This window comes from Aethalodelphis obliquidens, unplaced genomic scaffold, assembly GCF_003676395.1.
Source record: "Aethalodelphis obliquidens isolate GAN/ISIS:26980383/991018 unplaced genomic scaffold, ASM367639v1 scaffold2, whole genome shotgun sequence".
NCBI classification, from domain to species: domain Eukaryota; kingdom Metazoa; phylum Chordata; class Mammalia; order Artiodactyla; family Delphinidae; genus Aethalodelphis; species Aethalodelphis obliquidens.
The window spans coordinates 64,414,156-64,438,038 of NW_020837946.1; the positions used below are offsets into that span (position 1 = coordinate 64,414,156).

Below are 23,883 nucleotides of genomic sequence, written 5' to 3' on the forward strand. Positions count from 1 at the left end.
GTGTTATTCCATTTGTGGGACATTATAGAAAAGACAAAACTATAGAGATAGTAGACAGATGAGTGGTTGCCAGGGGTTCAAGGTGGAGAGTGCTGAATAGGTGAGGCACAGGGGAATTTTTTGGGTGGTGAAACTATTCTGTGTGATATTATAACGGTGGATACAAGACACGATGTATTTCTCAAAACTCATAGCACTTTATAGCAGAAAGAGTGAATATACTAAACTAAAAACCAAAAATCACTTTGGGGGTTGGCAGATCCCAGGATGAAAGGTATATAAATATATACCTAGAAATAGCAATGATTATCTCTTGATTATGAAATTACATTGACTTTTTAAAGAAAGTTATTCTAATTATATCAACATGGAAGGAATGGACGCCATTATAAAATTTCCAAATCTTGTGTGAGGCATTTCTTGGCTTGCACAACTTCTACCACTCAAAATGCAGGCTTGTGGAGACATCATCACGCAAGTATAACACGTTTTACACCTTCCTCACCCTCTCCAAGTGAGTTCCTGCAACCAGAGCCACTGCACACCACACTCATTTCTGTCCACGTCCCCAAAAATTGCTAAACAGGAAATGCTCTTCCTCCTATATGTTGCTAACTCTTACCACCTGGGGCCATGGTCACCTATCTAGCAAGTAAGTTCTTTCTAGGCTGCCAGTTTGCTTCTGCTGCATAGCAGCAAACAGCGGATGTCAAGGTCATCCATGTTTTCCTTGGCTCCTGAGCTGCTGGACGTCTCCCTGCTCTGATCCGTCCTGACTGCCCAGCTGCTTTTGTCAGGGAGGTCCTCACTTCATCCGACATGTCCCCTTAACTCAGAGTATATAGGATTCACTTGATTTTTCTTCTAGTTTACTCTTAGCTCTTAAAAATGATGGAGATTTTCGGGTTGAAATGTTAGAATACACTCCCACTATTGCTGAGGGCTCTGTAGCTCCAGAATCACTCACCACATCTTTAAGACTAAAACCTTTTTTGGTGACCTGTCGTTTTTTATGAGTGTACTTTTAGAAAACTATCAAGGAAAAAAAAATATGTCTCATTGCTGCATCTACCTCCTCGTTCTTTTATTTGTTTTGTTTTGAAAGAATTATTAATGCTACCATCAATGTTTCCATCAATGAATATTTTCAAAGGAGATATGAAGGAGCAGATGTCATTTTTTGGAACATGCAAAGGGCAATCTAGATACTATTCTATTCTCTCCCTCTCCTTGGCAACCTCTCAAAACCTCTCATCCCTTTATTTCCAAACATTTCCTGGACAGATAATTCTAGTCTTATCGATGTCCTTAGGCAAGAAATCATGAACAGTCAACCCCATTATGGTCTCTTTCTGGTCTTCATACTTGTTTTCTCTGGCTACTCAGTGTCTTCAAACAATTTAAAATGCTAGCCCTTACAGTTTGGGAGATTTAATATAAAAATTCAAATTTCTGGCTTATCCCTTTTGTAAAGGGGATTATCTCTCCGCACTGTGTCCACATTCTCCAAAGCAACAATGGCCTAGTCCTGAGAAGAAGCTGTCCTTTCCAATGAGTGAATGTGAGTTTTTAGCCCGTGGCCAACAAACATTTTTCCCACCAAGAGCAGCATGATGATTGCTAGCAAGCCTCACAAAGCTAGTTTTACCTCCAACAAATAACTTAAAGAATTATTTAAAGTGTTATCATCATTCTCATGATCCTGCATTATGGAATCAATATAGTTCTTACTGCCTTATACTCCCTCCGTATGTTAATCATAACGTGATGAGGTAAGTATATGGATCATATCAATAACATGACACCATCATTCACATGAGAAAACACCCTCATAACCCTCCACCTACACCTCTTCTACTTCTACACTTAACCCCCAAGTTATCTGGGGACCTGTATATTGTAAATACAGTTTAATAAAAACATTCAGTTGTGAATTTAATGATAGAAGCTCAACAAAACTTCTTCCTTACCGAAAAAGTAGGTAAGAACTGCTAACTCCTGCCTCCATACACAGCAATGTGGCTTTTTCAAACTTTTAAGGATAGGAATAATCCTTTGGTCTTAGGAACCAAAAAACTGGTGCAACTCCAAATAAAAGTAACAAATCTACACACATTACACTGTTCAGACCAATTTTGCCAATTCTAATAACTACCTTTGACACCTACAAAAGCAACCTGTACGCATTTTGTGTAAAAAACGTGATCTCATATGCCTTTATGAGAAGCTTAATGCCCACAGTAACGTTTATTCACTCAGGCCAAGAAATAATGAATGACTTCAAGCTGACCCCAGTTTGCCACAGGCCCTACTGCTCCCCTTTGTCCCTGCCATGGGAGGTGAGTGATAGTTACTGTTCATGACTGAGCTCGCTTTCTGTACCCAATGTGCTTGTCATATTTAGAAGTCCTGCTTGGCTCCGTGGGCATTTGTGCATGCTACCCTTTACTTCGTGTCCTTAGACCTGGAAGAGAGAGACAAGCAGTGGACTAAATCTGTACAGTTTCTATGTCCTGTGCCTCTAGACCACTTTGTGCTTCAGTCTTAAGTCCAAAATTTGAAAGGGGTAGAAATGTGTTCGACTTCTTCACTGTCATTCAAAATGATGAATGTATTTAGGAAAGATGATAACGATGGATCAACATCTCAATTGCCCTTTTGTTTGTTTCTTTCTGCTGTGAAATGTCTGGTGAATCCAGGAATTTTTCTTTGTTTTTTTACTCACAAGGAAAAGTTATAGAGCAGTGGAGAGAAAGATTTATAATTAGAAGACATGGTATTGTATTTTAAATCTGGAATTCACTAGCTGTGTACCTTGGGGCAAGCCACTAAACTCTTATGAACACATGCATAAACTCATCTATAAAATGGATATAATATCTCCCCTATCTCTTTCACAGGACTATTTTAAGGCTCAAGTATGATTATGAGTATGAAATGCTTTAAAGAGCATGAAACTGTTAATATAAGGGATTGTTTTTAAATGGAAAATAGACTCTCATACGTTAATAACGGAATGAAATTCAGATATTTGCCTAATTTTTATATTCTTTTGACTATCTATGTTAGACAGAATAATATTCCCACAAAGACATACACATCTTCATCCTCCGACCCTTTGAATATATTATTTACATGGCTAAAGGGACTTTGCAAGTGAGATGAAGTTAAAGGTATTGCAATGGTGTGCTTATCCTGGATGGCTACTATGCTGGCATACATGAGCCAAGAATTGCAGGAGGGCTCCAGAAGCTGGAAAAGGATAGGAAACTGATTTTCCCCTAGAGCCACTGGAAGGAACACGATCCTGTTGATATCTTGATCTGGGGACTTCTGACCTCCAGAAAGAAAAGATTATAAGTTTGTGTTGTTTTAAGTCACTAAGTTTGTGGTTATTTGTTATAGCAGCAATAGGAAACTCACATATCCTCGTAGCATACAGGTACAAATTTTAAAGAGTAATACTTAGTACAAAGGTACTGAAAAATAGATGCGGTTGGGTGTCTGAAAGTCTGGACTTCATTTTATCTCATTACGGCAGAGGTTCAGATATAGGCATGTTTTTATTTTCTTCCTGGGCCCAAAGTTTCCTACATTTCCCAGGCTCCCTTAGGTAGGTGTGGCTATATCATTGAGTTCTGGACAATGAAATGCAGGCAAAAACCACTGGGGAGCCTCGTTCTCCTTTACCTCTCTGTCTGCCAACTCAGGACACTCCAGGGCCTCAGAGGAGCGTAGAGCCACAACGTGGGAAGACTGAGTTCCTGAAGGCCTTTTTTGGAGCAGAGTTTCTTCCTCACCAACTCAAAGTGGTTTGTGATACGAGCAAGGATGAAAACAATCTTAAACCACTGAGATTTCAGGGTCTGTCTGTTACACCTGGAGTTACTGTTGGTAACCGATATATTCCTCTAACTGCCTTCTTGGCTTCTGGGGTTTCAATCCTAGAATCTGAACCAGTCTGTTTTCACGGATGGAACGAACCCCAGTTATACTGCTAAACCCTTTGCTTTTCCTTCATCTGCTCATTATCACTCACATTTAAATGAAGAGCATAAATAAAAACAAAAAAACCCATCCTTCTAAGCTGTTTCCCTGGATAATTTTCTCTCTTACTATTTCCCACATACCTCTACTTCTCAGATCTTCCAGATTAGGTTTAAGCATACTAATTTTTGGCCAGTGTTCCCATGGTCTCTCATAATTTATTGTGATCTGCCACTTTCTAGATGGGTGGCCTTGGGAAGGTAGTTTAACTTCTTCAAGACTTAAGTTCTTTACATAGAGATAATAATACCTTATCTCAGAAGTATGTTATTAAAACTAAATGAACCTCAATCAGTTACCTCAATTATAAAAGCATGATACTTAAATATATGCCCTATATTTTAAGTATCAAATGGATATTAATAGATCTTTATTTTGAAAGATCTATTTACTTTGGCAAAATATAGGCATCCCCATAAGTTTCTTCCCTCCTTTCCTTCTTCGTGCTCTCCTTACTCTCTATTATCAGCTATATTTGGAGACAAAGATCTGAAGGTGCTTCTGCAACGTGCTACCATTCGCTGTCCACGGGAACCTATGCCATTCATTGGTCCATTTATTCATTCGTTCATCTATCAAGAATTAAGTGAGCACTATCGTGTGCTGGCATTAAGGGGGACAGAGGCAGGATGCCACAGCTAATGAAAAAGGCCGGAAAAGGCGGTGGTGTGGGAATAAGTGGCTGCCTACCCTGAGGGCAGGAGAGAGACGAAAAGGAAGACCACGGGGAATGTCTTTAGCGGGCTCTTGTAGAAGATTGCCATTTAAAGCAGAAGCAGCAGAAATCCAGGCTATGTCATTTACGCTCACAATTCCCTTCCTTCTGCCTTGGAATAAAAATATCAGAGGAAATTACTCTGTAAACGCGGCCACTATGTTCTACTTCTACTGATACTGAAGTTCATTCTTATTCCCTGAGGACACAAGTGAAGGTGGAAGGGAGCTAGTGGTCTGGGTAGGTTGGAGACGCCAAGCCTGGAACTGAACATTTTCTGTAGACAGTCTCTTCGTGGGTAATTGAAAGTGGGCTCTTTGAAATGCTAGTGATTTAATAACTTTATTATGAATTTAAAAATAGGCAGGTGCTCTTCCTTTCTTCTTTATAACGTAGCCATTTACACATCTTCCAGTGTTGGAAGTATTTCTAGCTTAAATATTTCAGAACTTTGAAACTTAAAAGGTTTGGTATTTAGGGTGAATAGTTCTTGTCCTGTTTCACATAACCAAGGCTGAATATTTCACGTCCTGACATTTCCAGGCACAGGGACAAATGCTGCCATGTTTTACAGTCACACGGAGAGTGAGGTAATTACTAGCAGCAGAGGCGTTGATGTCTTTCTCTAAGTTATTCACAGTCTTCAGGTCCCACATGTGCTGATTCCTACCTGATATCTCCTCTCTGCCACATTCAATTGCTTTTGTTAATTTCATCGATTTAAAAAGAGCAGTTCTGCCTGCTGCTTGCCTTTAAGGTAGGCGGGAGGATTGATATATTTCCTTCACTTCCATTCCCTGAAGTTGATGACATTTTCGATAAGTAATCTTATTTTTTTCTCTACTTTGCATTATAAATGTGTCTTTGGAATGTACAGGCCTAAGTACCTGGTTGTAGTCATGTAATAATATACGTGTGTGTATGTGTGTATACAGATGCACAAATGCACATAGAAACACACACAGAATGTGATGTGCATATACATTGTACATGTGTGTATTCTTTGTAATATATAAATTTATATAGTTATAGGCACATTACTGGTGCATACTTGTGTTCATATGTATATATGTGATCATTTCATGTATATATTTTTACACACACAATGAAGGGTTGAGAGGCCAGATGGAGGTGGAAAAGCCATAGTTAATGGACTTTTTAGTCAGTTAGGTCTAATTTCAGTCTGTGCTTCGGCACTCACAAGCTGGATAACGTGGTTAAACTCAGTCAAGAAACTTAACCTCCCTAATCCACAGGCCCTTCACCAGGAATAATGAAACTTTATCTCATGTCATACCCATGGAACACTTGTGAGGAGTAAATGAGATCAGGAACCACAGTGCTGTCCTTCCTGTGAGCTTGCAACACAGCAAAAGATGAATGCTACCTGCTACTAATTTATATTATTTTTGTGTGGACATGCATAGCTGTTTTCTCTAATAAAGGGCAATTAGTTCCCTGCCTATCTGTAATTTCTGGTTAAATAATGGTTAATCCGCAGGAATGTATAGTGGAGAAAGGACAGCCTCTTCAATAAGTGGTGCTGGGAAAACTGGACAGGTACATGTAAAAGTATGAGATTAGAGCAATCCCTAACACCATACACAAAAATAAGCTCAAAATGGATTAAAGACCTAAAAGTAAGGCCAGAAACTATCAAACTCTTAGAGGAAAACATAGGCGGAACACTCTATGACATAAATCACAGCAAGATCCTTTTTGACCCACCCCCTAGAGAAATGGAAATAAAAACAAAAAGAAACAAATGGGACCTAATGAAACTTCAAAGCATTTGCACAGCAAAGGAAACCGTAAACAAGATGAAAAGACAACCCTCAGAATGGGAGAAAATATTTGCAAATGAAGCAACTGACAAAGGATTAATCCCCAAAATTTACAAGCAGCTCATGCAGCTCAATAACAAAAAAACAAACAACCCAATCTAAAAATGGGCAGAAGACCTAAACAGACATTTCTCCAAAGAAGATACACAGACTGCCAACAAACACATGAAAGAATGCTCAACATCATTAATCATTAGAGAAATGCAAATCAAAACTACAATGAGATATCATCTCACACTAGTCAGAATGGCCATCATCAAAAAATCTAGAAACAATAAATGCTGGAGAGGGTGTGGAGAAAAGGGAACACTCTTGCACTGCTGGTGGGAATGTGAATTGGTTCAGCCACTATGGAGAACAGTATGGAGGTTCCTTAACAAACTACAAATAGAACTACCATATGACCCAGCAATCCCACTACTGGGCATATATCCTGAGAAAACCATAATTCAAAAAGAGTCATGTACCAAAATGTTCATTGCAGCTCTATTTACGATAGCCCGGAGATGGAGACAACCTAAGTGCCCATCATCGGATGAATGGATAAAGATGTGGCACATATATACAATGGAATATTACTCAACCATAAAAGGAAACGAAATTGAGCTATTTGTAATGAGGTGGATAGATCCAGAGTCTGTCATACAGAGTGAAGTAAGTCAGAAAGAGAAAGACAAATACCGTATGCTAACACATATATATGGAATTTAAGAAAAAAAATGTCATGAAGAACCTAGGGGTAAGACAGGAATAAAGACACAGACCTACTGGAGAACGGACTTAAGGATATGGGGAGGGGGAAGGGTGAGCTGTGACAAAGCGAGAGAGAGGCATGGACATATATACACTACCAGACGTAAGGTAGATAGCTAGTGGGAAGCAGCCGCATAGCACAGGGATATCGGCTCGGTGCTTTGTGACCGCCTGGAGGGGTGGGATAGGGAGGGTGGGAGGGAGGGAGACGCAAGAGGGAAGAGATATGGGAACATATGTATATGTATAACTGATTCACTTTGTTATAAAGCAGAAACTAACACACCATTGTAAAGCAATTATACCGCAATAAAGATGTTAAATAAAAAAAGAAAAAAACATAATGGTTAATCCAGAGCTTTTTTTTTCTTTTCAATTCTTATTAAAATCTTCCAAAAACAATGGACTCCATAGGTTATCTAAGTTCATTAAAATCATCAACACAATAAATTTCTAAACATATTGAAATTATGTGTTTATGTAAAAACTAATAAATTGTTTTTTCAGCCAAATCATGTGTCGGACCTTGATTGAGCAATAGATGTTTCATGTAGTGCTAGAACATTAGAACATTAGTGTGTGTGCATACACATGTATATGCACACATAGATGTACATGTACGCATAAGTGAAATATACACACATACACATATATATATATCACAGTTATATACAATGATAAATGCAGGAGCAAAAAATGAAGTCAGAAAATGAAATTTAAATCCTTGGTAGCAAAATCACAACTAACCTTTCACAGAGACTGTTTGGATGGAGGAAAGGGTATGGGACTTCAAATAATAACTTTTTCATGTCTTTGTGTCACAGTATTAAATGCGTGATCTTGGGCAACTCAAAATCTCTAAATCTTGTTTTCCTCAAATATAAACTAGGAATTCTAAGATCTCTTTCATTTCTAATTTACTGGGTTATCTTGGGATAAATATGTATCCTCTCTGAGCTCCAGTTTCTTTATATGTCAGGTGAAGTAAAGATTTACATACAGTATAGGGTTTTTGTGAAGACTGAGATAAATCATATTGACATGCTTTATAAATTACAAGAGAACCACATAAACTTCTATAGCTAATAAAAATAATAGAGGTATTACCATATGAATTCTTATACTTTAAATAAGTTCCTTTAAAATTCCATATTTAACATCATTTTATTTATATGTGGGCATACTTTTTGAAACGTGACCTCCAAACCAAAGACTTATCATCATTCCAGCCTTTAACTATCCAACCAATATGTTCTATACAAGTTATTGTACAGAAAAAGGTAACTACTGATACATGGGAAAATATACACTTTAAAGCTATTGTAATGTATATTAATACAGATTTCACATATATGTATGAGTGTATTTGTGTGAATGAATTTGTCTATCCTTAGGTACTGGATTAATTTTGTCAGTCTTTAAGAAAATAAACATGTTTTCCTGTAAAAATCTGTCTAGCACTATTTGTAATAATGAAGTCTACCCATTCAGCCATTGTTCTAGAAAAATGCCCAATGGTGCCATTGACATTTAGATTGGCAATCTGGGAGTACAACTGCAGTTCTCTCGGCAGTATTGCTTTTAAATATTATCAACATGGTCTGTGGTTGAAACTTTGTGTATAATGCAAAAACCGTTCCAGTAGATATCCTTATCCATTTCCGTATGTCATTCTAATACAGTGTGTACAGTGGCTCAAGTTTTAGATTTAAATAGTGATTGGCTCTTTCAATTTTTTCAAAATTAATTAAATGCCTACCATATGCCAAACTTTTTGCTGGGACTTGAGGAAATGTGGAGAGTAAAATCAGACCCAGTCCTGTCTTTATAAAGCTTTCAGTCAGTATGGGAGGGATGGGGTTGAGTGCTAACTGCACTCAACAAATAATTTATTAAAAACACATAAAACTACAAACGTGATTTGTGCTAGGAAGAAAAGATAAGAGAGTTATTTAAGCAGTAAAAATCAACTGGATATGGTGAAAGATTTTAATTGTGAAAGGATGAAAAAGTAAGAGTATAAAATATGAGTCCTAGTTTTTTAGCAACTGGATGGCTAATGGAGTCTGAGATAGGAAATAGAGGAAGAGACCCAAGTTTGAGGCTGGAGGTAGGGAGTGGGTGATGCTCTGATTTGGACATGCTGGATTTAAGGTGCCATTGAAACACCCAAGAGGAACTGTCAAACAGGCAGTTGTCTATATGATTCTACTGTTCAGAGGAGAGCTCAGGGAAGGTGATATAAATTTGGGAGTTACCAATATTAAAGAGATAATTGAAGCCTTGGGCATGGGTAAAAATGCTAGGAATCATATAGGTGAGGAAATAAAAGAGAGTAGTATAATGTTTTGAGTGGCTATAATATGGTTACAAGAATTACGTTAATGGACGTGCATTTGCTTACAAGTACTATATCTACGTTGTCAACAACAAACCAATGAAAGTATTAACAAAAAAGAGAGTAAAATGCATAACCTGAATATTACAGTTGGTAACATAAATGTTATCCATTTGATAATAAATATCCAAATAATGTTGTTATTAACTTATAACAAGTACGTATTCAGTGTTGCTGATTTTGACAGCAGTAAGATTAAATGTGTTGGCTTGCTAAAAACAGGCTGAACAGCATTGAAAAGTGCTGATATTTTTTTTAATAATTTGGATATTAGCTACTAAACACATACACTCACATTCACACATGCAAACATGTACACTTACAGTATGAAATTCAGGGATTAAGATTTTTTTAAGACTTTAAAAAGAACTGGGGTATGGCATTTAATATTTTTTTCCCATTATTTGTTCTTAGACATTGCCAGCTTAATTGTGTTTTATGTATCATCTCAGTTACAAAATCCCTGAAACTTTTATCAAACGAGAAATACTTTAGGTTAGATAGAGTTCAGGAAATAACGAATTATTTTGGAATTGGCTTTTTAACTAATTTGTTTGAGGAAATTTCTATATAGGAAATATAGAAAGGTTTGTTTACCAGAAATTTCCGTTAACCAGTTTGTCCTGCTCCTAAAAGAAAGAATTAATGGAGATGAAAGGAACACCATGATAATTAATAAATAAACATGTGCCACCATCTTACAAAACATGTGGCAAATGAGAGGGTGGATACTGTAGTTGTCGTTTCCAATTATTGTCTCTATGAAACTTTTAAATCTTCATTCATCAGAAATCATGTGTGGGATGGGTCCAAGTGCAGCAGGACACCTCCTCTTTTTTACCCCAAAGGACCCTGTGCTCCTAAAGGACATGCTGGAAAGGTCACAAATCACACTGCACGCAATGCTCAGAGCACAGCCTGTACCTACAAGCCTGTTCCCTCTGTATCAGGGTACATGCAAACTTTTGTTGGAATTGCTTAGCTTTGGTGTGTCAATGGCTCTTGGGAACATCCTCAGCTTCCTGTATTTCAGACTCCATGGGGCGAGGGTCAGGGTCCTTCTACTGTAGCATGAAGTGAGTTGACACTGCCCATGTTGGCTATGGAGTGGATCCACCAGCCATGGGGGACCAACACATTGTAAGGGGCTGGATCTTGCACACACTCTCTCCCCTCTTGCTGTAAGTAAACACTATACAACTAGAGGCTTGCAGTGCTCTCACTCTGACTCTGAATATAAGACTTGCTTCGGCCATTAGAATGAGGCAGAAGTAAATGGTGTGCCAGTGTTTCTCCTTCTTCTCTTTTACTTCTGCCATCACCATGAGAAGGGCATGCTCAGAATCACATGCTCAGGTCACAGGAGAAGGATGAATCACCTACTACAGAGCTGTCCCAGCTAAGCACAACCTATAATACAGCTCCCAGAAGACTTGCTGTTACTTGAGTGAGGTCAGCTAAGACCAGCAGAAGCACCCAGTTGATTGGGGAGAGGCACCCGCATCATCTTTGAGTAAGAGTTTAAGTGTTAACCTATAATAGGGAGGAATGGGCCACTTCCATAGGCTCAGGTCGTTCAGAGGAATCTGGGGTTTCAACATTTTTGGTTGCATCAGCCAACTTATCTCCATCCATGTTCTGGATCCCATTCTTTTCCAAACAAGTCCCTGACCCTGGCAAAAACTTTAACCTTCCATGGGGCTCAGCTACTCTTACAATTAAACCACATTTAGCCTTTTATTGTTGATTACTACTTTCAGTGTTCTGTTAATTTTTCCCCACAGAGTGACAGGGCTTAACAATGGCCACTCAGTTCCATTTTCATTGCAGTAATTGCTATTTCTCCTACACATCTGAAATATCTGACATATGGTACCAGCTAGGGATTTGCTTCAATCAGTATAGCCATTCTAGTTCAACAATGCTGGAATTTTTAACAATTGCACTGCCATCTTGTGCCCAGTGTCAGGCAGCAAATATTTTAGCTCCAAAATATCATGCCAGTGTCTGCTTTCTTGGGCCACTCCTAGCACCAGCTGGTCCAGGTTGTGTTCTCAAAGACATTGATTCTGAGACAGAGATTAATGTTGGGGATGTTTTATCAGGGTGTGCTCTTGGTTCCAAGGGCAGGGAAGGGATGGGGAAGAAGGCAGATTGGGCAGAATGAGAAGTTGAGTTGTGTTGTAGGCTCAGTAGAGACCTCAGCCAACCTTACAGGGAGATTGACATTGGAGTGACCCTTCAGATTTGTGCCGGGTTGTCCTTTCATTGATCATTACTGAATACAGTCCCTGTTGAGGGAAGTGGCTCTCTTTTGCTAGACAAATCCTGGCAGGGGTCTGAAAGAGAAGAGGTTTCTGTGGGCAGTACTTCCAGCATCTGGGGAAGTAAATCCTTCATTCCTGCAGGGGGAATCTTGGCTGTGCATAGTAGAATCCACAACCACATAATTACATCGAAGTAAATTATGATTATGGCAAAATGAAGACAGTTTAGCTTTCAAATCCCCAAATTTCCCACCTGTTTATTTACTACTACTTTGAAGTCTTTCAGTTTAAGAGAACTCTTTGTGGTTATACGTTTTCCTGGGTTGATTCCCTCTATATCCATAAGCATCAGCTGTAATTAATGTTTTTTTTTAATGTTTTTTATTCCAGTCTGAGAGCTTATATGGAAGGTACCATGATTTACTCTTAAAAAGAAAAATCACTGTGCTAACACATACCAAGGGTTCCATAATATTTGTGGAATGGCTGTTGACTAGGGCACCACAGTCTATATTTGTCAGGCTTTCTATCCATCAGTTTACTTTCTACAAAGAGGTACTATATTAAAAGATAATGATCCTATTGTAGACAATCTACAACTATTACTTTCCCTCTATCACTTCATTTGCATACAAATACCTAAAGTTTTAAAATTTCTCATAATATTTTAGGGGGGAAATATCCATGGTAAATGAACCTTGTTAGGTAGCTTAAATTAGCCTTTCCAAAAGACTCCATCAAATCTGAGATTAAATTACTTTTAGATTATATTTATCCAAAAATATTTCTTGTCTTCTATTAGAGATAATTTCCATGGGACTGAGACTCCAAATTCTTCAGTACCTCTCATATGCTCTCATGGCTCTTATTTTGAATCTGAGTATTACGTTCATTGCCTATTTCTGAACTCCATGTAAATTCAATTTTTCTAAAGTAAGATTTTGTATTACTGTTGATACCTGCAGATTTTTAAACTTTTACATTAGATATGGAAATCACCCTTGGTTCTCAATAGCATTTCCAGAGAGGAGAAAATGTATTGCACTTCTCTTTCACTGCAACATCTGTGATTGTCTTTCTATAAGTTCATTTTCTTAGCAATGGGAAAACTTTTCTCCTCCTCAGTTGGATAGTAATTAGTAGCCAGTTACTAAAACGTAGCAGAGAAAGTATTATTTTTCTATCTTCCAGTTCCTTAAAAAATTAATGTGCCTTTAGAAATTACTCTACAGATGTTTATAGAGTTTTGTTAGTCTGGGGAAAAATATGGCAGCTGCACATGTTGGTTGCACATTAGGGACTGGGTAGTAGGTGTGCATTCTGCAGTATTATTGTACTGTGGAAAAACCATTGTCCTAAACCAAAGAATGTGCTGCCTAGAGTTCCAAATCTCTCACAAGGGTTGATTGTGTGGAAGCTGAAAAAGATAATTCAGCACAGTTTTCTGGGTAACAGGACATTTTTATAAGATTCATTGGAAGGTCCAGTCTTGAAAAAATAATGCAAAACCCCTTACATCCTAAGCTCTGCCATCATACAGCCTCCTCTGGTAAAGCACTTGGTCTATCATGAGCCCATTTTGATTCCTTTGAAAGATAATTATTTTCCTGGAAATATTAATTTTTATAGCATAAATCTATATATGACATAGTTCTGTGATATAAATCCCAAGTGAAAAATTATTGGGGAAGTTGTTTCATAATATTAATAGATGTATTTTAAAAAGACTCAAGGTGAAAGGGGATTACTGCTGTTATGGACTGAACTGTGTCCCCCTAAAATTAATATGTTGAAGTCCTAACCCCCAGTATCTGGAAAAGTGACTACATTTGGAGGTTGGGTCTTTGAAGTGATAATTAATGTAAAATGAGGTCATTAAGGTAGGCCCTAATCCAATATAACTGGTGTCATTTTAAGAGGAAGAAATCTGGACACAGACCCATACAAAAGAAAGACCATGACAGAAAGAAGATGACCATTTGTAAGCCAAGTAGAGAGGCATCGGAAGAAACCAACTTGCCAACTTGATCTTGGACTTCAGCCTCCAGAATTGTGTGAGAATAAATTTCTGGCTGTTTAAGCTATTCAGTCCGTAGTACTCAGCTATGGCAGCCCCAGCAAACTGATACCCTGTCTGCAACAATAAGAAAACTTGCTGTATTTTGGATTTGTGTGTTTATCTGTACTTTAGTTCCTAAAGCTTGCTATTTATTTAGCTGAAAGATTTTGTCATAGAGTGAAACAATACTCATTACTAAATAAAACAATATTTGGACTTCTACGTACATCTGAATTTTTAAAAAGTCTTACATGTCATCTAAGGAAGGTGATGAAGTCAATAATTAAGATATTTCTGATAAAGAAGATTTTAAAACAATATGTTGTTGATTGAATGAAGGGTAAACAGAAGAACAGTTCATATTTTTCTATTGTTTTCCCTGATATGTACCTTAGCTTATTTTAATCCCAAGTTTTAATATAACTGAACAGTGGACTGGGCTACAAAGATTAAGTGGGCAGAGTCCCAAGGTAGAATTTTTATAAAGAAAGGCACTTTTGTAAAAGCACAGCTGACATTAAGAAACTATATCTTAAGATACTATGTCATGATCATTCATAAATTATTTTTTCTCTATGGAAACATTTGTGTAATTTCAGCATATATGATTGTAGGTATAATGCTGTGTCTTTAAGAATATATGAACAGCAGTGCAAAAGTGCACTAATTCAATTTAAACAATAATTTTGCTACTGTAGCCCCACAGCTTACTATTTTCTTGGCAGACTCTCACAGTATTCAATTAAATTGAGTAAAAATGTCCCCACAAAAGGTATATGTTGAAGCCCTATCCCCCAATGTGACTGTATTTAGAGGTAGGGCTGTTATAGAGGTAATTAAGGTTAAATGAGGTCCTCGGAGAGGGGCCCTAACCCAATAGGACTAGTGTCTTTATAGGAAGAGGAAGAGACATCAGCAGTGCACCTGCACAAAGGAGAGGCCATATGAGGACAGAGTGAGAGGGCAGCCATCTGTAAGTCAAGGAGAGACGCCTTAGGAGAAACAAATCCTGCTGACACCTTGGTCTTGAACATCCAACCTCTAGAACTGTGAGAGTAAATTTCTCTTGTTTAAGCCATCCACTATGTGGTACTTTGTATGGCAGCCCTAGCAAACTAATAATGTCTCAGGTATCTGTTGAGAACATACTAACAAGAGAGAATCATTATAATTTCTAAAAAGAGCGAGTTTTCAACACTGCATTTTGGTTTGGACAGGCAACGGTCTGTGCTTATGTAGGAAAATATGGGATAAGGCCTGTTTCAGATACGTACATTCTATATCACCAGGAAGCAGCTCATTTATATTCATGTTAGTTTTCTTCTTAGAATCATCAAATGTATTTGAGGAAAGGCAAATTCAGCAGAAAATTCAGAAGCCAAATCTTCTGTTTTCCTAACAGAAAAAATTAATATCCATTAATTAGGATAAGAAAAAAATCTGACAAAATGTAGTGATATCGCTTGTATGTTTATCAATTGCATATAGTAAGCAATTAAAAATGCAATTGGCATAATTCATTTAAGTAACTTCTAAAACCTTTCCAGTTCATTTGATTTCTGAGTATGGACTCCACATTAATTTGAAGAAAACTGATATTTTTCATTACATGTTTATAGACATGTTCCATGATAGTTTAATGTAGGTAATTAATTAAAGAACCACAGTACCGTTTGTATCTTTACAGAAAGAGCAAAAAGGAGAAAGAATATTTTATATTTTCTAACAATACTGTGGCTTTGGTTTAGTATTTAATTTTCCCAGGAGCATGTGTGTGTGTGTGTGTGCGTGCGTGTGTATTAAATATTTGGCCCAAGACAAATACTTCCTAAATCATGGAAAACATACATACTTAGAATGACAATATGTATGGAAAAAAGAAACACAAGTGTTTTGGTTTGCACCCCAGGTGGTTTAATTTTATTTCAGCAGAAATTATAGAGGAAGTTTAAGAACAGTGATAAATGTCAGCAGTATAGAATGTCACCAGTGATGTTATCTGGCATGTTGAAAAACAGAGCAATATACTTAAGTGCCGTTTGACAGGAAAACAGAGCCATGTTGTTTCATCTCTTCGTTCCATTCAGATTCAAACCAATTATGAAAAACAACGTATAGTGTAATACAAGGAATATTCCATTGTGATAGACATGAGATTTCTGAACGTTTACAAGTTCAACAAAAGGTTATCAGAATCCCCAAAATCCTATTTCAGGGCATTGATATTTCTCGATGCCTGAGTGCAGACTGCAAGTGGCCAGAGATGTTTCACTCAGTGTCACTGTAGCACCTGTTCCTTTTAATTTGCTCTTCCACCGTGAGTTGTTCAAACTGGACCTCCACTGTGGGAAATGGAGGCTCAGCTGTAAATTCACTGCTTGAAGCATCAAAACTTGTGTTTCCATTAATACGTGCTGCTCCTATTGTTTCACCATGCCAATGTCTGATGTCCTTCTCCAATTCTCTTAGATATAAACATGGCATATTTTTAATATGATCTACAGAATCTATTAAATTACTCTTAAAAATGTCCTCATTCTTCGTGGAAAAAGCAGCAATTTTCACAGTGTTAGACAAGAAGAACTGTAGGTTTTTGTTATTTGAGTGGTTTCCTTTGATATTTAAGATATTTGTATCAGAAGAGGGCATTGACCTTTTCCCCTTTACTATGATCCTGTCATTGAGGCCTGACTTGGGGACAGACTGCATAGGACTGCCAGCAGTAGCTCTGTCAGTCTGTTTATCAAGAGCCATAGCCAGTACATTCCCCGAGTAAGTCTTTTCAGATTCAAATACACCAAGTAACTCTGAGATTCTAGAAGCATTTTCTAAGTTTTCAGTTTGATATTCATTTGCAGTGTAGTGCGCTTCACTTGACAGTGGCAATAGATTAGGAAATTCTAAAATAGATGTCTTCTGCCTGCAATTATTCAGATATGACGCTGCTACATAATTGTTATTATTATTCTTATTCAAATTCTCTTTACGACTTTCTGGCACCACCTCATCATCAGTGTTAGTAACCTGTGAAACTTCTGTACCATCAGGTTCATTAGTTTTTTCATTTTTCTCCTTCTCAGCACTCTGCACAACCACATTACTGTTGTCATGAAGATCCATTTCACTTTTCCTCTTATTCTTTGTATCTTTGGGCTCATTCAGCTTATCTTGCACATTCTTATTCCCCTCCTTCTTCTCATCTTTTCTTGCTTCATACATTTCCATTTCTTTGATTCCTGTAACATCCACTTTCTGACACATGTGGATGGGCTGCAGACATGGTTGCAGGAAAGGAATGTTATCTTGTTCTTGTCCTTTATTTTCCACAGTTTTCATGTGTTCTATCTGCGACTCACTTTTAAATTCAGCAGATGTAGAGGTTGTCATTTCCGGTGGCCATTTAGGTTTACACATTTTGAGCTCCTCCTCAAGGGGGAAGGTCTTCTTAGGCAACTCCCTGGAAGGGGGCCAAATGATTTTTAATTTTCCCCTCTCCCCACATTTTCTCAAGTCATCCCTTTGCCCTTCACTGTTACCAGCATCTAAATGTTTATTAAGCTCTCCAAGCATGGGGGTATTTTCTGCATTGTTTTTACACATATTTGGTTCTTCATTGGGAGTAAAGTCAACTGAGCTGCTTTGATTTTTGCAATTCCATCGATCTTTATGCTGTTTGTGTCCAAAACCTTCATCATAATTTCCTTTAGATTTGAAAAGTTGTTTAAAGTGAGGTTTACAATATATTTGTCCATGAAGCGATGCATAATTTCCCAAACTGCCAAAAAGAAAAAAAAATTTTAACATTCTAAATATACACTGCAAATTCATAAGGAATTAGGGAATTGATTATTTCAAGAATGAGTCAGAGATTCAGCACAATTAACTTACTGGCAATAGGAATGTGCTTATTAATTGAACATTCCTGTTAGATAATAGTCATCACTAATGCCCTACATGATACTTGTCTCGGAGTATTTAGAATTTCATGCTGTATGTCAGGTATTGGTATAATAGGTATTCTAGTGTAATGCATATGTAGTTATAGATGGTGTAAAATGATAGGACTAAGTCTTTGCTAACTCAGTGAATTGTGTGAGGGGTTTCAGTTTTCAATAAATCCTGAATAGCATACATGCAAAAATCAACTATTTGAGCTTCCTTGTTAACTGGATTTTGAATGAATTGGAAAGCTTGCCTATGAAATTTTTTATCTTGTCTCTTTGGAGAGATTAACAAATAGAATGCCTGTTAAAATTAAAATCAAATTTAGTCAAAGGCAGCAGCAGCATTTTTTGAATATTTCTGAACCTCCACATAAAAACAGAAAGCAAAACTTAAAACCCATGGATAAAATTACAACAGAACTAAGTGACAAGGTATCCTCACCAACCTCAAAATACAAGGAGGCAAGGACAAACCAACAATAGCTACAAGACTAGCATAATAGTTACATCTGTATGGGTGACAGTAGAGGGAGAAATGAAGGTGTCTAATGGACTTGACAATATGAGACCACAAAATAGGCAATCAATATTTCCTGGAAAGTGTCACATGCCAATCAGAGAGCAGCAGCTGAAATTGGGAGGGGTTTTGCCCGTTTCAATAGCCAGTGAGTGCAAAGGCCCTGTGGTAGGAAAGACTGAAGAGGCTAGTGAAATCAAACTCAAAACTGACCCACTGAGATCCCCTCTTAGAACAAGACTCTACCCTGAGAAAAAAAATTATGGGAGTGGAATCAAAATTGAGTTGGATAATGATGACAGAAATGAAAAGAAGGTCCCAATCAACATGGGGGAGAGGATCCAAGGCAGGAAATCCAAGAAGTCAAGCCACCATACTTTTTTGAACAGTATATGAAAACTAGGAGAGGCAGTTCTGTGAAGGTGGGAAAACCATCCTGAATTTTGCTTCCTTCCAAGATTTGTATAAACTAATTCCATATAAAAATGAGCAACAGGAAAGTATCAAGGCCAAATAGTATATGAAGTTATTATAAGAAATGAAAGAATAAAGAGTGTTATAATATCATTGCAGACAATGAAAACATGCTAGAAAAATGTGTTCTCAAAACATCAAAAATTTAACCTAATATTTCAAAATGAGCTAAAAGACATTAAGAAAATGATAAAAGACCTGAAAGAACAGCATGAATTGTAATTAGAAAAAGTCAGAAACAAGGTATCAGATACCAGGAAGAAAATAGAAGTAAAAGGAAAAAAATCAAGTATGTCAGCAATTAAAACTAAATTAAAAGACATACAAGAGCAAATCCATAGAAAGTGTCTTAAGAAAAACAGGAAAATCAAAAGCTGAAAATTTATAATCATAAATGAAAAAGGAGACAAGGATTTGAGAGATAATAGGAGCTCCTGAAGAAGAAAATAATGGAACAAGTTAAATATTAAAAAGCTATAATTTAAGGAACTTTCCCAATATAAAAAAGTATGAAACTACATATTGAAAGAGCACACTAAATAACTGACACTATTGATCCAGAATGACCAATACCACGAAGTATTCTAACAAAATGACTAGGTTTAAGAAAAAATCCTTTGTGTATCTAAAAAGAAGAAAAGACCGTATTACTTATAAGGGCAAGAAAATTAGATTATTATCAGACCTTTCCAACACTTCATGCCAGAAAAAAAAAGAAATAATGCATATAAGATACTCAATGAAAGAAAATGTAAGCCAAAAATTTTACTTTCTGCAAAACTTACCTTCCATTGTAATGATCACAAATTGTTATCAGTATGTAAGAACTCAAGGAATAAAGTTTCTATGAGCCTTTTCAGAGGACTCTACTTGAAAATAAGCTTGAACAACCAGAATGACTATGGAAATGTCAACATAAGGACAGTTCACAAGCATTAAATAAATTGTTATCTCTAAACTGAGATGAAATGAGGGCAAAGAGGGAGATAATATGACATGCATTGGCTACATACTATGACACCAAAGACATAGTAGGACAATTTTAAAAAATGGGGTGTGGGTGATCAGAGGGGCAAATGCAATTTTTTAATGCTTTGATAATCAAATCAGTGGTGCTGATAGTTTTGTGATTCCAAAACTTGTTGTCCAAATGAATATGGGAGAGTCTAATTCTGTTATCTCCTTTTCCTTTGAGAACTGGAAGCCCTGAAGTGGAAGAAAGGAGGTCCAGATGTAATAGGGAAGAGGCTAAGCAAAAGGAATGCAATTTTGAATTCAATTTGGAAATATCACTATGAATTCATGATATATTTTTTCTTTATACATAAATATTTACTAGCTCTTAACACTAAAAAAGCTTAGAAATAGTGATCAACCCAGTAGAAAGAGCATCAAGATTGTAGTCTTGAAATATCATTTCTCACTAAAGGAAATCAAGGCTTGGAGAAATAACTGGTTCCAGTAAATGGAACAGTAAATGCACAAGAGGAACATGGGACATCTAGTCCTATCAGATAATGAGGAAGTTATCACAGATTACTAAGGTCCTGTCAAAAGGATTCAGGATACAACTTGAAGTGGCTTCCACTGGCCAGGGATAGGATAACTGGAGTTTCAGTAATGATGATAATTGCATCTGATTGAAACCAGTCGAATATGTGTAACTCTGTGAGTTTATAGAGACATTAAAATATTTTAAAAGTGGTTATCTCTAGGTGGTAAGAAACCATTACATTAAATTGTTAAATAAATAACTGATACATTGACAAAACTGGTAAATAAAGGGAAAGAATTATGTACTTATTCTGCCTTTCCTTTATCAGTTGTACCCCTGTGTAACCAAATAGCAAATGAGGGGAAGCATCTTCCATAAAAGTATTCTCATCATGAAAAAGGAAGAACAAAATTAGAGTATCAGCATTTTGCAAACATCAATTAATGGATATAGGTATTAAGCTTCAATACCTGCTATGATCACAAAATGGGAAAAGCAGACTCCCTATGTTCTTTCAAAAGGAATCTAATCTTAGTTTAAACTAGAACCTAGATTCAGCTGACAGTCTGTTGAAAATACAAAGGATAAAGGAGCATGTGAACTGCACTGTGAGTGTGCAATCAGCAATTCCAGACTGTGGAAAACTCTACCAGTCAAATATCCTGGGTCCTTCACAAATAGATTGTAAGAAATGAAAGGAATGGATGGAAAGTCTATAGATTAAAAAGACGTGAAAGACATATCAGAGTTTTAAAAACGGACAAAACTAGAGTATAGAATCTCGGAAAGCACATTTGGATAAATAAAACTATAAAAATGCAAGGAAACAATTACTACAAAGGATACCATTTACTCACACGCAAGAGACAGGTTGTGTTTGGGTGGGGCCCAGGGAGGAAAGAGCTTCTGGAATGACTAGCAATGTCGTATTTCTTGACCTTGACAGTGGTTACAATATGTTTACTTTATAATAATTTAGTGAGCCACATACTTGCTTTGTTTGTTTTTTTTGTATTTGTGGGGTTTTATATCATGATTTTTTAAAATAGCAGTCATTGAATAAATATTTTTGAGTCCTTATTGTATATCTGTGTTCACTAGGTGTTGGCAAGACAAACATTAATACATTTCCTACAGCCAGTGACAACTACATTAGATTGTGTTAAGAACGGGGCAAGCACAGGGGATGCTGTGATCCACACAGGGGAGTTAAAGCAGGTTTCGTCAAAGACATAAAGTCTCAGTTGAGATCTGAAGAATGAGTGGTTATTAGCTGGGTGGAGAGCTGGGAGAGAGGCATGGGAAAACTCCTCCAAGGAGCAGCAATAACATTTGGACAGCTAGATGTGAGAGAGAAAAATAATGATTTTGAGGAACTGAAAGAAATTCATGAAAAGTAACATGCAACAGGAGGAAGGGGTGTTGGGAGATGAGAAGGGACAAGATCTTGACGTGCCTTTTAATTCATATTTAGATGTTAATTTTGGGGAGAGAAGAAGCCATTATATGTTTTAAACTGAGAAGGGCTCTCAGATTTGCATTTTAGAAAGATCATTCCCCCTGCACTATGGAGCATGCCACCGGGGCAGGTTGGTGGTGGTGAGAGTAACACTTGATTTTTCTTATTTATGTGATCTCCATGCTGGGACAAAAGGGACCCTTCTGGATTTGATTAAGAAAGCAAAATGTCAAAAGGAAAAAGGTCACAGCCATCCTGAGCAACACATAACAGAACATGATCGCATTCCTGTTTGGTGTTGTTTTAACTGATGGCAACAGGATCTGGAAAAGTTGACATCTTTCTAGAGACATGATGTTATAAGTATACTGCAGACTGTTCAAATATTTGTGCCCCAGACCACAAAACATTTTACCTCAGTTTACTGTTGCAATGGTGGCAGCGGAAACAGGATTTATGAAAACTCTGCCTGTCTGCTACTAGGCACTCCATTGGATAAACCGTCTTCTGACAAAGTATACATATTTCCTTGTCTTGGAGTTGCAGTTTCTAAAAATAAAAATTTATAAAAGCTTATGTAATATTGTCTTCAGTCACATGGTTAAAACAAAACAAACAGCAACAGCATATTAACTGGCCATGCAGTGAGAGTAGAAAGCGCTAACACTACTGCCCTGGCTTCCCTGGATGCAGGACATCCCACCATCAGGTTTAAGGTCCTGGTACAATCAACCTTATTCTAGTGTCTCTATTATTTATACATCGTAAAAGTGGATTTTATTATTTAAGGAAATAATACATGAGTGTAACGTGTTCATTAACTTTAATACATTCAAAAGAAAATATATAGGGAACTCAGCCATGAGGAGCCCTGAGAGCACTTATCATTCTAAATAACTCGGCATTCCATATATATAAAGGTTTACACCTAACTTGGTCCAAAGTGTTTGTTTTTAAAGCATTCTGAAGAGATTTTCCCGAAACATATACATATCTTTTTCAGCTGATACTGTGTTCGTTTAGATATTTTCTTGATGGCTTAGTGTTGACTCTCTAACACCAGTTCTTTTTTTTTTTTTTTTTTTTTGCGGTACGCGGGTTGCGGAGCACAGGCTCCGGACGCGCAGGCTCAGCGGCCATGGCTCACGAGCCCAGCCACTCCGCGGCATGTGGGATCTTCCCAGACCGCGGCACGAACCCATGTCCCCTGCATCGGCAGGTGGACTTGCAACCACCGCGCCACCAGGGAAGCCCTAACACCAGTTCTTAACTTTAAGATGAGCCTCCTAAGTACACTGAAATGTTCAGGGCCATTTGTCCTCAATCTAAACGGCTTAAGATTTTATGCCTCTGGGGATTCTTATATCTGCCTCTTATGATTTTCCTCCCTGTACCTACAGTCACATGCTGCTGCTCGCATGTGAATGCCAGCTCCTATGAATAATAGTAGTTATATTACTAACCAGTGTTTGTATAATGGTTCACAACTGACACAGAACTTTCACCGGAGTATTGTTTTGATCTTCACAACAATCCTGTGAGAATAAGTAAGCTTTCATGGTAGTTATATACAAGAGCATATAGGCTCAATGTTCTTTATATAAAAAAAAATACATACACTTTAATGCTTTGATGCTCAATTTTGGCTACTGAGAAATCCCCTTGGTTGATTTTGTTCTACTAGGAGACACACTTCTATATTTAATACCATTTTCCTTGTGTTTTTTGTTTGTAGTTATCTTAGAAACTGAGCATTTGAAATTAATTAGACAGCTTTGCTTAATCATGCCAGAAGCAAGTACATTAAGAAATCATATTAACCTGATAAACTAGACACATATGTTGCAAATACGATAGAGGCAGAATTATTAGTTTCAGCAGTTTTTATTTTTAAACTTGCTATTTCAGTCT

At 37.2% G+C, this 23,883-nt stretch overlaps 1 protein-coding gene across 3 annotated transcripts in view; it reads right to left on the bottom strand.

The window, feature by feature from the left end:
* Positions 1-15,974: 15,974 nt before the first annotated feature.
* Positions 15,975-23,883, bottom strand: part of XIRP2 (xin actin binding repeat containing 2) — a 294,698-nt gene continuing 286,789 nt past the window's right edge. For 2 of the 3 annotated variants that reach the window (XM_027129230.1, XM_027129233.1), the window contains 2 exons: positions 22,388-22,521; positions 15,975-17,858 (listed from right to left, as the gene is read on the bottom strand). In XM_027129230.1, the coding sequence (XP_026985031.1) occupies positions 22,427-22,521 (95 nt within the window). In that variant the 3' untranslated portion in view covers positions 15,975-17,858; positions 22,388-22,426. The remainder of the gene's footprint in view (positions 17,859-22,387; positions 22,522-23,883) is intronic. The other variant, XM_027129235.1, reaches the window with a different exon arrangement.